At 44.4% G+C, this 15,876-nt stretch overlaps 1 protein-coding gene across 1 annotated transcript in view; it reads left to right on the top strand.

Annotated features, from left to right (window-relative positions):
• Positions 1-15,876, top strand: part of adamtsl3 (ADAMTS-like 3) — a gene marked incomplete at its 5' end in the record, with an annotated part of 671,346 nt that overhangs the window by 354,393 nt on the left and 301,077 nt on the right. Inside the window, one exon of the mRNA XM_084308274.1 lies at positions 4,766-4,892. Within this exon, the coding sequence (XP_084164400.1) occupies positions 4,766-4,892 (127 nt within the window). The remainder of the gene's footprint in view (positions 1-4,765; positions 4,893-15,876) is intronic.

Below are 15,876 nucleotides of genomic sequence, written 5' to 3'. Positions count from 1 at the left end.
AGCCCTGACATAACCAGAGCATTGCCCCTGCTGAACCAGGCAGACTGTAGCCACGCTGCAAAAAATATCTCCATTCTCACACATCATCTAAGCTTGTATTGAGTCTATAGACTGTTTCAGTAGAATTGTGTTGCATGGGAACAGCCTGAACACAACAGGAAATAAACTGGTACATTTAGAAAGTTCATGTTCAAGTTGAAACCATCTAAATCGTATTTCTTTTTGAAGCAAGTCAAAAGAAGTGAGAGGTAATTTAACTTTTCACTTTTCAGTTCTGATGCAACAAGAAATATATTAAAACAAGCAGTGGTAATGATACATATTACTACAAGCAGCAATGTCAATACTGTACATAAATTAAACAAGCAACAATATCACTATATATATTAAAACAAGCAGTGATATTAAAACAAACAGTGATATCAATACATATATTAAAACAAGCAGCGATATCAATACACATATTAAAACAAGCAGTGATGTTCAATAAATATATTAAAACAAGCAGTGATATCAATACATATATTAAAACAAGCAGCGATATTAAAACAATCAGTGATGTTCAATAAATATATTAACAAGCAGTGATATCAATACATACAGTATATTAAAACAAGCAGCAATATTAAAACAAGCAGTGATATCAAGAAATACATAAAAACGAGCAGTGATACAAAGAAGTGTATAAAACAAGCAGTGATTCCAAGACATTTACAGAAAAAAAAATAGCAGCGATATCAAATGATTTATTAAAACAGCAGCGATAAAAACAAAAACGAATTTTGTTTGAAGTTAGAGTTGTTTAACACTTTGAGTGCCAGCGATGTGTAATGTCGTCTTTTCATGCCCCCCGTTGAGTGCCGACGACGCGAATTGTCGTTTGATTTTTTTTATTAGCGAATGAATTCATATTTCATCAACCGAGTCTCCCGTTGGTACAGCAGACCCTTTAGGAGCTCAGATGGGAAAATACCGCCCCCTATCGTCTATCCCTGTGTAATTGCAGGCCATTCGATTATACTGGTGGATCTGTGTGGGGGGAGCCAACTGGCTCCATTATGCTGGCGAGGGATCTGATGAACATGGAAGTGATCGCGAGTTGGAAAGCAGCCTGGAATATATATATATTTACAGCAGCCAATAATCAATCAATATACGTGATCGATATTTGGAATGGCAATCAGGTATTGGAATAATCTTTTTGGAGAACATCTGATCTAAGGTAAGGAGTCTATGTTATCAGTTTTAGGATACTTTAGGATAGGAGCTGTATTCACTGAGATAACAGCGTGTCCCGTATGTGTGTATGTGTGTGTCTGTGTGATGTTGAGGAAATGAGGTAATCGATTTCTCAGCTCGCTTCTATAGCGTGCATAAGTACACATATACTATCGATAATCTAGCGTTTATTTGAAAACAATTCATAAATAGGCCGACAAATGACAACGTGTCTAGTGTATTCGAGAATATTCCAATAAATGCCGTTTATGAGGGAATCTTTCTATTTTCCGGAAATCCTTTAGAAAACGATAGCTTTTCGAAATGCTATAAAAACGATATGAACCGATTAAAAAACAATCCGTTTCGACAATGTTGACTGCAAACAAGTCATTGATAAGCAACGGGCAGATTAGACACATAGCCATAATTTAAAACATAGATTATGCGTTTTTAACGCTAACATTGAAGTGGATGATGGCATTCAAGGGGGTAAAAAGGAAAACACGGCCGGCACTGAAAGTGTTAAGAATCAACACAAAGTCACAAAGATTTTTTTTTAAAGGTACCAAAAGGTGAAACCAGAAAGAGAAACCAGAAATAGAAACATCACTAACCTGCAAACAGTAGTAACTGTAGTGAACTTGTGGAATAAAACATTTATTTGCTGTCCCTCCCAAAGGTATTGTTGGTACAGTAATACATGGTAAATGGTAAATGGTGCATTTATATAGTACTTTTATCCAAAGCGCTTAACAATTTTGTTCCTCACATTTTACCCATACACTCACACATTCACACACCGATGGCAGAGGCAACCATGCACGGTGCCAACCTGATCATCGGGAGCAATTAGGGGTTAAGTGTCTTGCTCAAGGGAGGAGTGGGAATCGAGCCAGGAACCTTCCGATTACCAGACGACCGCTCTACCTCCTAATCCACTGTCGCCCCACAGGGGAGCCACAAAAGTACATAGATAATTATGAATTATTAGCACATTATATATTATCTACTTTTGTAGCAAGAATACCTTTGGTGGTACATCAGAGATCGGAATGATTGTACAAGAGAAAGATAACTGCCACAACTTTGCCTTTAAACCAAGGTTAATGAACCGGAAACAACTAATAAGGGAGAACATTTCAGCTACACTAAAACACCAGTGTTTTAAATATAGGTATTTAAGCTCTATTGTTGTGATGTAACCCTGACGAAGGCACATTGTTGAAAAATTGTTGATTGAAACTTTTTTACTGACAAATGTACAGTAGCACGAATCGACCACAGGAAAACATATATAACGTGTTATAGCCATAAGTAATATAATTACGTATTGTATAGAAAACCCTTTTGATTGAACCCTAACCGTAACCCTAACTTTATGTCTTAACCATAACCGTTAAGTGAACGTTAAAACTAACATCAACTCTAACTATAATCATAGTTAGATAGTGGTGAGAGCACGCAATGATTGTTGGTTCAACTCCTGGTTGTAGAGTTTGTTTTGGACTTTTGCTGATACAATACGTAAATATATTACTTATGGCTATAACATAACGTACATTATGTACCTTTTTTCCTGTGGTCGATTAGTACTTTATTTACGTTTTCTGATAAGACTGTGTTGCACTTAGAGACTGGTAGATCCTCTTGAATAAAAAACTGTGTTTTACATAGGTGTAACTATCATTGCGTCGCTGGCGGATAATACTTTTTTTATAAATCAACTCAGTAGATCATCCTCCATATGTGTGTGTGGTTTTACAAAGTTCAAACAATGGGAAAGCATTAAACCGATCATCTGTCTAAACCTCGTAACTCTATTCGCCCTCAAATCTGTGTTCGTTTTTTTCATCTCCTGAAAAGTTGGGTTTTTGGAGTTACAAGGTTTTCTTTCGCCAGCGATGATTGGTATTTGTTTATCTTCCCTCTTACATCATAACACTGTTGGAATGGAATCTTTGAATGTATTCTACACGTTCAAATGACTGGTTTATGGTTCCTCCAGTTTGCTCTGAACTAGGAAAAACTGCTTTTTCCTTTGATGCTTCAAACACCTGGAATGCCCTCCGACTGACTCTGGAGCTGAAGGTTCTTCCTTCTTTTGCTGCATTTAAAATTATGATCTCCGACCACTGTGTGTTTTTTTGTATTGTTTATTCATATTTTTTGTGCCTATATGTATGAAATTGCTGATAGCTATATCTTGTTTTGTAAGCTCGTTGTCGCTGTAAATGAGGCTAACCTTAGTGTCTCACGGGTTGAAATAAAGGTTTGAAATTAAATACAGGCATTTGTTTTGTTGTTATGTAACCCTGATGAAGGCACCTTGCTGAAAAACACCAATAAAGATTGTCTCTCAGAGCCTCTGGCGGCCTCCAAGCGTAGCTGTGTCTTTCTCCTGTACAAGATGAAAACAGTTCCAGTTGTCAGCCAGTCATTTCTTACAGTCAGCACAGGTACTTTACGGTTCTAAGCAGAGACATATGGTGGCTGTCTGTTCAGATAGACCCCGCGGTGGTGAGACACTGCACCGGTACACCTCGCCATGCCACGGAGCCAGCGGGCATCTGGTACAGCGGGCTGAGGTGTGCCTGGCAGCGTCCTGCCAGGAGATGGCATGGACCGGTGATGTATACAGCAGGAGAGAAGGAGAGCGTAACCACTGCGTCCTCTCTGTGACAGAATGGGGCCAGAACCCTGGATTAATAACACGGCTAACATAAAAACCAGCAGGCGACACGAGGAGAAGGAAAAGCAATATGGGTAATACGAGAGGAGCGGATGACAAGGACAGTGCTACAGACACGTGTGTGTGTGTGTGTGTGTGTGTGTGTGTGTGTGTGTGTGTGTGTGTGTGTGTGTGTGTGTGTGTGTGTGTGTGTGTGTGTGTGTGTGTGTGTGTGTGTGTGTGTGTGTGTGTGTGTGTGTGTGTGTGTGTGTGTGTGTGTGTGTGTGTGTGTGTGTGTGTGTGTGTGTGTGTGTGTGTGTGTGTGTGTGCGTGCGTGCGTGCGTGCGTGCGTGCGTGCGTGCGTGCGTGCGTGCGTGCGTGCGTGCGTGTGTGTGTGTGTGTGTGTATGCATGTTTGTGCATGTGTGTGTTTGTGTGTCAGCAATTCAGTAAGTTCAGGAAGTGGATTTACTACTTTACTAAGTATTGAAGGAACGCTATCATTTATAAGTTAATTGTAATTTCAAATTGCAATGCATGGGTACTTATGTTTGTTGTTGTTGTTGTTTTTGCTGTGTGTGTGTGTGTGTGTGTGTGTGTGTGTGTGTGTGTGTGTGTGTGTGTGTGTGTGTGTGTGTGTGTGTGTGTGTGTGTGTGTGTGTGTGTGTGTCCAATAGTTCTTCATTAGCCACTCATGTCCATGATGTCCATGATTTGTCTTCTCTTGAGAGCCACATCATAAACAAGTGTCCCAAACTCTGGGTACAGATTCACGTGTATACAATAATAATAATAATAATAATAATGTGTTTTTAATTGAACGAAGAGAGAGTGACGGGCCCCCCCCCCCCCCCTTGTGTGTGTCCTCTGTTGGCAGGAGGTGGGCTGTGACCGGCAGCTTGGCAGTGGTGCCAGGGAGGACAACTGTGGCATCTGCGCGGGAGACGGCACCACTTGTCGTCTCGTACGAGGACAGGCTCTGCCGCACGTCTCACCTGAAGAACGTAGGTACACAAGACGCTCCCCCAAAACCTGAGGGCTGTTTACACTCGCACCATTGTGTCCCGCATTTAATAAAACATTGTTTTACCACAAGGGAGGCAGAATGGCTGTTGATGGGGCATTGTGACATCACCTGCAAACAAAGGATGTAGCTGTACATATGATCTCATTTTACATACATGTACAATCTTTAGATAGGTAGAGATGGTCTACTGTGTAGTCTACTACAGATTATATATGCATTCCTTAGATAGATAGAGATGGCCTACTGTGTAGTCTACTACAGATTATGTATCCCTTAGATCAGGGGTTCCCAAACTTTTCAGGCCGCGACCCAAAAATAACGGTGTCAGAGAGCCGCGACCCCCACTATTATAGGAGACAAACAAAATTAAAACATGCACACGTTCAAACGCACACACACTAATAAGCATTGGAGGCTTTTAACCAGGGCCGGACTGGGGAAATCATTCAGGCCAGGAAATATAGTGCAAAATATAGCCCCAGTCAGGCCACTTTTTAAGCAGGGGGTCTGGGGGTCCCCCACCAGGACATTTCTTGTTACAAAGACTTCATTTCCTGCATTCTGGTGCAGGAATTTCTTTTATTTGTACCCTTTAAATGCCAGTGTTTGTTATGGCATCACAAATTATTGTTAAAAAAACAGGCTAGCATATGTATGATTAGCAACAACACTGATTTTGATGGATTTTCAGTTTTTTTGTAATGTCAGATTGAAAATAATACAATATTTTATTCAACTTCAGCCCTGATCATAACACCACATATTAATTCTATAATTCTAACCCTTTAAATGCCAGTGTGTGTGATGGCATATATTTGCAATATATCAAATGCAAAGTAGATTTTTCTGGGGGGGATTATTACAGGCTAGCATGTGTCAATGATTAGCAACAACAGTTTTTTGTAAGGGTCCCGCCTCCACCAATCACATGCGGCTCCTTTTGTGTGTGTGTGTGTGAGAGCAAGAGAGAGAGAGAGAGAGAGATAGTTCTCCAACTTGTGTGAGTTGCAGTGATCTCCTGGTTGTTGCCCACCTAGCTTATTCTAACTATTGTGCTGCTGCAACTAGAAACACTGTCCTGGCCTGCTTCTAAGTTCAGTGGCCTGACTGCAATTTTATTTAATTTTTTAAAAAATTTGGGAAATCATCTGGCGACTTTAGTAGAACAGATGTCTTACCTCTACAAATAAACGACACTGCTGTCCATGTCATCATGCCAACACCATTCCTCCCAGGTGTCCGGCTCCTCATTTACTTATATCATTCTTTTTAATTATAAACAAAAATTGCTCCTACATGAAACGAGTTATGTGGATTACTTTATGTCTTTGCAATCAAATGAGAGTAATACAGAACAAATAACCTAACAGCCTGCTACACACACACATGCACGCACGCACGCACACACGCACGCACCCACGCACGCACGCACGCACGCACACACACACACACACACACACACACACACACACACACAGACGGAACTGCTCACACAACCACACAAAAACAAATCTCCTGTGCACACACTGCACCCCACACTGCACTCCACTCACTATATCCACACCATTACCACCACGCTATATGTTTGTATAATCATAGAGTTTTATATACTGTGCCATATTTACTTTACTTAACATTGGGGAATCCTCAGATCACAGTCTGCCTGAGGGTTCCGGAATGTTGAGCCTCCAGCCTGCCGTGTTTATGTTACCGATTTCCCGCCGTTTTATAACCGTATTTAAAAGGGCTCTAGTGGGCTCATTTTGTAAGCCTGTGTGAAGGTCCTGGTATCATATGACACTAGAGATGTTGAGGAATCCAAGGGCACCACTTCTGCCATGCTAGCCTATTGGCAAAGGGGTAGGTTTTGCTCAAAATTTAAGCTACTTTAAGATTAAAGTTTAAGATTTAAATTTGATGGGAGGAAAATGTCATGGGCATGACCATATTCAACCGGGTCCCATGACTTCTCACCTCGAGATATCTGAATGAAAATGGGCCCAATCGAACCACACATGACTCCTCTTTACAGCCAGGCTAATTCATACTAGTCACATGCATAATTAGGCCCAAACCAAGCAATATACAGTAGTTGAATTCGTAAAACGTGGTTTAGTAAAGTGTGTGTGTGTGTGTGTGTGTGTGTGTGTGTGTGTGTGTGTGTGTGTGTGTGTGTGTGTGTGTGTGTGTGTGTGTGTGTGTGTGTGTGTGTGTGTGCGTGCGTGCGTGCGTGCGTGCGTGCGTGCGTGCGTGCGTGTGACAGATAAAGCCCAAGGCAGGCTGGTGTACCATGTATGTATTTATTATATTTACATAATTATTATATATACCTACTCATACACCTGCACATAACCCATATAACTTTGTATGGTAGCATGTACTTACCGATTGGATTACTCCCTGAATCAGCTTTCCGAACCGCAGCAATGGCCTGTTGAGATCCTGACAACACCAGGACCAGGTCTTGACCCCAGGAACAAAGGAATCATCAGGCGGCGAGGGAAGAGAGCTGGGATCCGTAACAGGCTGAGATCCAGACGACACCGAACGCCACTACCCAGTAACCCCAGGAACAAAGGAATCATCAGGCGGCGAGGGAAGAGAGCTGGGATCCGTAACAGGCTGAGATCCAGACGACACCGAACGCCACTACCCAGTATATTGCTAGCCAATGTACAATCAATTGACAATAAACTGGATGACATCCGAGCAAGGATTCAATACCAAAGAGAAGTTAGAGACTGTAACGTTCTCTGCTTCACCGAGACGTGGTTGACGCCGGACGTCCCAGACCACGCCATACAACCGGCCGACCACTTCTTCATCCACCGCAAGGACAGATCAGCATTTTCCGGCAAACAACGTGGAGGAGGTATTGCCTTCATGTTTAACAACAATTGGAGCGATCCAGCTAACGTGAAGGAATTATCGAACCACTGCTGCCCAGACCTGGAATATATAACCATCAAGTGTCGTCCTTTCTTCCTCCCGAGGGAGTTAACGGCGATCATCCTTGTAGGAGTGTACATTCCACCGCAAGCCAACAATAATGTCGCGCTCTCCAGACTCCACGACGAGGTAAATAAAATCCAAGCGGCGAACGTTAACGCCGCCATTTTAGTGGTGGGTGATTTCAATAGCGCCAATGTGAGAAAGGTATTACCTGACTTCTATCAGCATGTGACTTGTAACACCAGAGGCGGTAACATCCTAGATCACTGTTACATGCAATTCAAGGGTGGATACAAGGCTCATTCTGCTAGTGGCTTTGGTAAGTCATATCACGCGTCCATTTTCCTTTCACCAAAGTACAAACAGAGAATCAAAAGCACTCCCGTAGTCTCGCGAGAGGTGCAGAAATGGGATTTGACGTCAGAGGAGACGCTCCAGGCTGCGTTTGACTGCACAGACTGGAGCGTGTTCCGCGACACAGATAACATTCATGTCTACACAGAGACAGTGCTGGACTATGTTCGTACTTTGGTGGAAGAAACAATCCCCACTACCACAATGAGAGTTTACCCAAATCAAAAACCCTGGGTAGACAAATCCGTCCGTGAAGCTCTGAGAGCGCGCACCAAAGCATACAACGACGGCCTAGTGGCAGGCAACATGAATGACCACAAGGTGGCGCGATACAACGTAAGGAGGACAGTGACAGAGGCCAAACGGCGCTACAAGGATACAATTGAACTCCAGTTTGAACAGGCTGACTCTAGAGCTATGTGGCAGGGGCTCAAAACGATGACAGACTACAAAGGCGCCTCCCTCAAACTGAACAGTGACATCTTCTTAGCAAATGACCTCAATACCTTCTATGCGAGGTTTGATGCTGGTAATAACAACACCAGCCCACAAGCCACGGCAATGGGGGGGGGGGGGGGGGGGGGGGGGTCTACTGCTGATGGAGACTCAGTGTTCAGGGTAACAGAGCATGAGGTGAGGCGGACCTTTAAAAGTGAATATCAGGAGGGCAGCAGGTCCGGACGGCATCACCGGCCGCGTCCTAAAAGTCTGTGCCGACCAACTGGCCCCGGTATTCACTGACATATTTAACCTGTCCTTAGAACAGGCTGTCATCCCCACCTGCCTGAAGAAGTCCACTATTATCCCTGTACCCAAAAAATCCAAGCCTGCTTGCCTCAACGACTACCGCCCTGTAGCTCTCACCTCCATAGCCATGAAGTGCTTTGAGAAGCTAGTAAAGGGCTACATCTGCTCCTCCCTCCCCATCAACATGGACCCCCTGCAATTTGCATACCGCCCCAACAGGTCCACGGAGGACGCCATAGCCCATGTGCTGCACACAGCAGCATCACACCTGGACAAGAGGCAGGGGAACTATGTGAGAATGCTATTCATCGACTACAGCTCGGCATTCAATACCATAGTCCCCTCCATACTCATAGCCAAGCTCAGGGACCTGGGCTTGAACTATGACCTCTGCCAGTGGGTCTTGGACTTCCTGACGGGCAGACCCCAGGTGGTGAGAGCAGGCAACTGCACCTCCTCATCCATCACCCTCAACATAGGGGCCCCCCAGGGCTGTGTTCTGAGTCCCCTCCTCTACTCCCTGTACACACACGACTGTGTGGCTCAGCGGAGTAGCAATACAATCATCAAATTTGCTGACGACACAGTGGTGGTGGGCCTGATCTCTGCCAACGACGAGAGGGCCTACCTGGATGAGGTCAAGGTCCTGGCGGGATGGTGCCAGGAAAACAGCCTCTCCCTGAACGTCAGCAAAACAAAGGAGATGATTGTGGACTTCAGGAGGTCGGGGGTCAAGGACTACAGCCCCCTCAGCATCGACGGGGCACCGGTTGAGAGAGTCAACAGCTTTAAGTACCTCGGAGCCTACATATCCGAGGACTTGACATGGACCACACACATTGACAGTGTTGTGAAGAAGGCACGACAACACCTCTACTTCCTCAGGCGAAGTTCCAAGTCAGTCAGAAGATCCTTAAGAACTTCTACTCATGTACAATAGAGAGCATCTTGACTGGCAACATCACCTCCTGGTTTGGGAATAGCACTGCACAAGACCGAAGCAGACTACAAAGAGTGACACGTTCAGCCGAACGCACAATTGGAGGGGGGCTCCCCACCCTCCAGAACATTTACAACAAGCGTTGCAGGGGCAAGGCTAAGAGAATCATTAAAGACTCCAGTCACCCGAACAACTGCCTCTTTGAACTGCTGCGGTCAGGCAAGCGATACCGGAGTCTCAAGGCGAGCACAGAAAGACTCAGAAGAAGCTTCTATCCCCAGGCCATCAGGCTGCTAAACGAACAATGAACACTACACAACAACAACCATCAAACGCACATAGCACACACATCCACACGCACACACTCACTTTAAACAAACACACTGTAGCACCCACTCCACACACTTTATAGCACACACCCACTTTAAACAAACACACTGTAGCACCCACTCCCCACACTTTATATTTATTGATGAAGGATTGCACTACAACTCGTACACATTACTGTAAATTGTACCTAAATTGTACCTCATCCCATTTCTGCTTTGCACTATATAGTACTGTACATTAGTACACTGCATAGTATTGTATATTATATGGTAACTCAGTTACGTCTATTCTGCATCGAACATTGTACATATGTCTATACTGAACACTGTGACCTCATTTTCTACTTCTAAATTACATGCTATACTATGTTATTTGATACTATCTTGTCTAGCACAATCTCTGGAGCGTAACAGTAAGAAGCATTTTGTATGAAAGTATTCTGTACTTCTGTATGACAACTATTAAAGAAACTTGAAACTTGAAACTACAATAATGTTGTACTGTGTGTGTGTATATATTATATATATATATCCACATCTGTCTATATGTACTGTACCTGTATAATCCTTTTTACATATCTGTATATACTATATATATTTCTGTATATCCCTTACCTACTCTTACTAGTCACGCTGCTGGCTAGTATGACTACTATTACTAGACTATTACTATTGCACTTTACTGTTACATTTGCACTCTGGTTAGATGCCAAAGTTAGTTTGTTGTACTGTAATTGTGCTGTATAATAATGACAATACATTTGAATATATTCTAATCTAAATCTGAACTCAGAACTTGTTAATGAGTTACTACCTACCTACATTAACTTTATTTATATGCTGCTACTTACTGCATGCTGCTATTTTATCCTACTGTACCTCTACTGCCTTTTTTATTTTAATTGGATCCATGCCTTATTTGTATTCTATTTTAGTATACATATGTGCAGTTGCTGCTGTAAGGTTGAGGGACCAAAACAAAAGGACTTTCACCCTGTGTACCTGGTATGAAAATGGTGCATTAAAACAATCTAAATTTGATTGTTTTAATGGAAATGAGACAAATGACACAAAATCAGTCAATGACAAAAGAAAATTGTCAAAATAGTCGCAATGAGATATTGATTTTCAGCCCAACTTATTATGTCTAGTTGAAATGTGTTTACCAGCACCAGACTGTTTGTGATCCAGTACTGGGATGTGGATCTCTGTGTTGGGCCTGATGTTAGCATCTGTCTCTGCTGTTAGCTCCATGCCCCCCCCCCCCAGGCTCCTTCTATCACGCTAGCCATTCAATTCACTTCCATAACAAATAGGAGTGGTATCAATTAATGGTACCAAGATGGCGCTGCTAAGACCGGCTGCCTCTCTGTGCGCTCCGTCGAGACTGTGCTTACTTTTGTTAATATTTATAGTTTTAAGAGTTTTGTTTGTACCAACAGTTGGTGCATTTAATGTGTATGACCGTCAGTCACTCATAGACATTGGATTACGGGAAACTTACCAACTGGATTACTCTCTGGATCAGCTCACCGAACAACAACAATGGCCTGCTGAGATCTTGAGGACAATGGGACCAGACCTCCTCGGCCCACGTAACAAAGGAACCAGGTGACGAGGAAGGAGAGCCGGCGTCCGAAATAGACTGAGAGCCAGGCGACACCGAACGCCATTGCCCAGCATATTGCTGGCCAATCTACAATCAATAGACAATAAACTGGACGACATCAGAGCAAGGATTCAATTCCAAAGAGGCGTTAGAGACTGTAACGTTCTCTGCTTCACCGAGACGTGGTTGACGCCGGACGTCCCAGACCACGCCATTCAACCAGCCGATCACTTCTTCATCCACCGCAAGGATCGAACAGTAGAATCCGGCAAACAGCGGGGAAGTGGGATAGCCTTCATGTTGAACAACAATTGGAGCGATCCAGGCAACGTGAAGGAGCTTTCGAACCACTGCTCCCCCAACCTGGAGTATATATCCATCAAGGGCCGGCCTTTCTTTCTCCCGAGAGAGTTAACGTCGGTCATCCTGATCGGAGTGTACATCCCACCACAAGCAAACACAGGCGACGTGCTGTCCAAACTCCACGACGAGGTAAATAAGCTCCAAGCAGCTAACGTTGATGCTGCTATTGTGGTTGTGGGTGATTTCAATAGCGCCAACCTGAGAAGAGTATTGCCGGACTTCTACCAGCATGTGACTTGTAACACCAGAGGCGGTAACATTTTAGACCATTGTTACTCGCAATTTAAATGTGGTTACAAATCTCAGGCTGCCAGTGGATTCGGCAAGTCAGATCATGACGCCATCTTCCTTCTTCCAAAATATAAACAAAGTCTCAAGCGCGCCCCGGTAGTCTTGCGAGAGGTGCAGAAATGGTCTGTAGAATCAGAGGAAACTCTACAGGCTACACTTGAATGTACAGACTGGGGGGGTGTTCCGAGATAACACAGATAACATTAATGACTACACAGAGACAGTGATGGACTTTGTTTGTACTTTGGTGGAAGAAACAATCCCCACTACCACAATTAGAGTTTACCCAAACCAAAAGCCCTGGGTAGACAAATCCGTCCGTGAGGCTCTGAAAGCACGCACCTCAGCCTACAACGCCGGGCTTGTGGCAGGCAACATGAATGACCACAATGTGGCGAGATGCAACGTGAGGAGAGTAGTAATAGAAGCAAAGAGGTGCTACAGGGATAAAATTGAACTTCAATATGAACAGGCTGACTCTAGAGCTATGTGGCAGGGCCTCAGAACGATGACAGATTACAAAGGCACCTCCCTCAAGCTGAACAGTGACATCTCCTTAGCAAATGATCTCAATACATTCTATGCGAGGTTTGAGGCTGGGAATAACAGCACCAGCCTACAATCCACTGCAATGGAGGGGGGGGGCACTGCTGATGGAGACTCAGTGTTCAGGGTAACAGAACATGAGGTGAGGAGGACCTTTAACCGAAAGGTTTCAAGTTCATGCGAATTCTGCCAATAACGGCGTACGACGTGATTCTGATCATAATTTCATATTTTCGCCATGGTATTCATATTTCACTCATGGAGCCTTGTCATATGCTGCGGGACTCAGCACAACTCTGCAACGCTTCAATACTGCCACCTGGTGGCTGATCTGCGAGTTGCAACCGGAAGTGGATCTCTTGTGATACCGGTGCGTCTCCCTATTCCGTCCGGCCACTCGTTTATCGTCCCTGGACGATATGGATCTTTGCCATAACTCAATAATCCACATGATTTGGGCGTATATTAGTATTATACAAACCGGAACTGGATCGCATCGATCCACATCACATAACTGGGATCTGTTTGCTCCACTCTCATCGCCCAACGCTACAAGGAAGCTGCGGTGAGTTTCAGCGTTTTTCTTTATAATTTTCGATACAAACTGCTCTGATCTATATATCACCCATACTACATAAATAATTTAAAGTCAGTCACGGAATTATAAACGACCCCCCCCCTCCGTCCACCCGCGGATGATCAGTTATAACGTTTAGGACCATGTACAGTTGACATTTTTAATATAACGTTGATCGGTATCAAACGGCATTTGATAATCATTATGCATTTATGTCTATATCTCACGTTCTAGGAAATACTGCAGAAAACGATAAAAACATATTTATACTCTAGACGGTATTTTCGTATGAATGTGTGAATGAAAAAGTAAAACGTTCCTACATCCTGAACGATATATAATCGATGTTGAATGGGCCATAGTAATGTCAATTTAGCAATACAATTTAAAAAGTTATAGCCCTGCAAAGAAGGTGAACATCTCCATAGACTTACAGTACTGGCAGAGAATGGTATAAGATGATCAAAGTGGTGGCAGGGAATGGGTTAAGAAAGTGAATATCAGGAAGGCAGCAGGACCGGACGGTATCCCCGGCCGTGTCCTAAAAGTCTGTGCCGACAAACTGGCCCCGGTATTCACTGACATATTTAACCTGTCCTTGGAACAGGCTGTCATCCCCACCTGTCTGAAGAAGTCCACTATTATCCCTGTACCCAAAAAATCCAAGCCTGCTTGCCTCAACGACTACCGCCCTGTAGCCCTCACCTCCATAGCCATGAAGTGCTTTGAGAAGCTAGTGAAGGGCTACATCTGCTCCTCCCTCCCCATCAACCTGGACCCCCTGCAATTTGCATACCGCCCCAACAGGTCCACGGAGGACGCCATAGCCCACACCTGGACAAGAGGCAGGGGAACTATGTGAGAATGCTGTTCATCGACTACAGCTCAGCATTCAATACCATAGTCCCCTCCAAACTCATAGCCAAGCTCAGGGACCTGGGCTTGAACTATGACCTCTGCCAGTGGGTCTTGGACTTCCTGACGTGCAGACCCCAGGTGGTTAGAGCAGGCAACTGCACCTCCTCATCCATCACTCTTAACATAGGGCCCCCCCAGGGCTGTGTTCTGAGTCCCCTCCTCTACTCCCTGTACACACATGACTGCGTGGCACAGCGGAACAACAACACAGTCATCAAATTTGCTGACGACACAGTAGTGGTGGGCCTGATCTCTGCAAACGACGAGAGGGCCTACCTGGAGGAGGTCAAGGTTCTAGCGGGATGGTGTCAAGAGAACAGCCTCTCCCTGAACTTCAGCAAAACAAAGGAGATGATTGTGGACTTTAGGAGGTCGGGGGTCAGGGACTACAGCCCCCTCAGCATCGACGGGGCACCGGTTGAGAGAGTGAACAGTTTTAAGTACCTCGGAGCCCACATATCCGAGGACTTGACATGGACCACACACATTGACAGTGTTGTGAAGAAGGCACGGCAACGCCTCTACTTCCTCAGGCGCCTAAGGAAGTTCCAAGTCAGTCAGAAGATCCTTAAGAACTTCTACTCATGCACAATCGAGAGCATCCTGACTGGCAACATCACCTCCTGGTTTGGGAATAGCACCGCACAAGACCGTAGCAGACTACAGAGAGTGGCCCGTTCAGCCGAACGCACAATTGGAGGTGGACTTCCCACTCTCCAGAACATTTACAACAAGCGGTGCACCTTTTTTGGGGTATTAGAACAACAATGCAGAGCTTAGTATTAGTAGTTTCAGAGACGACACTGTTTACACTGCTTGTTTTTACTACCTGTACTTCCCCTACCCTCCCCCATGCTGCTATGATGCCTGAATTTCCCCAAGGGGATCAATAAAGGAATATCTTATCTTATATTAAAAGTAGTCAACGTCCATAAGACACAATAAGATTAATTATACACTATAAGTAGGACAATAGGCGAAGACTCGCATGCTAACAGGAGGCTGTAATTCAGCTCGGTTTAGCTTTTTGAATGTCCTGTAGGCTTCTAAAAACCTTTTCCTCTCATGTCGGTCCTCTGGCTCCCATCAAAGAGGTTTACATCTCAGGGGGGAGCTCTCCTTGCGCTCTGCTGTAGGTGAATACATGGGCTGGCTGTGCTTGGCCCCGTGCCCCCAGGCTGTGGATGGGTCCCGGCCTGTTACGGCCTCCAGCGTTTATTTATCTAGACTGAGCTATTAGCATGCCATCTGTCTACAGCCAGCCACCCACTACACTAGCTACACTTCACTGGTTATTTTCTTCTTGTGGGTTACAAGAACAGAATGTCTGGAGAT

Source organism: Notolepis coatsorum, assembly GCF_963971535.1.
Source record: "Notolepis coatsorum genome assembly, chromosome: 2".
NCBI lineage: Eukaryota > Metazoa > Chordata > Actinopteri > Aulopiformes > Paralepididae > Notolepis > Notolepis coatsorum.
This window is presented reverse-complemented; position numbering and strand designations above follow the sequence as displayed.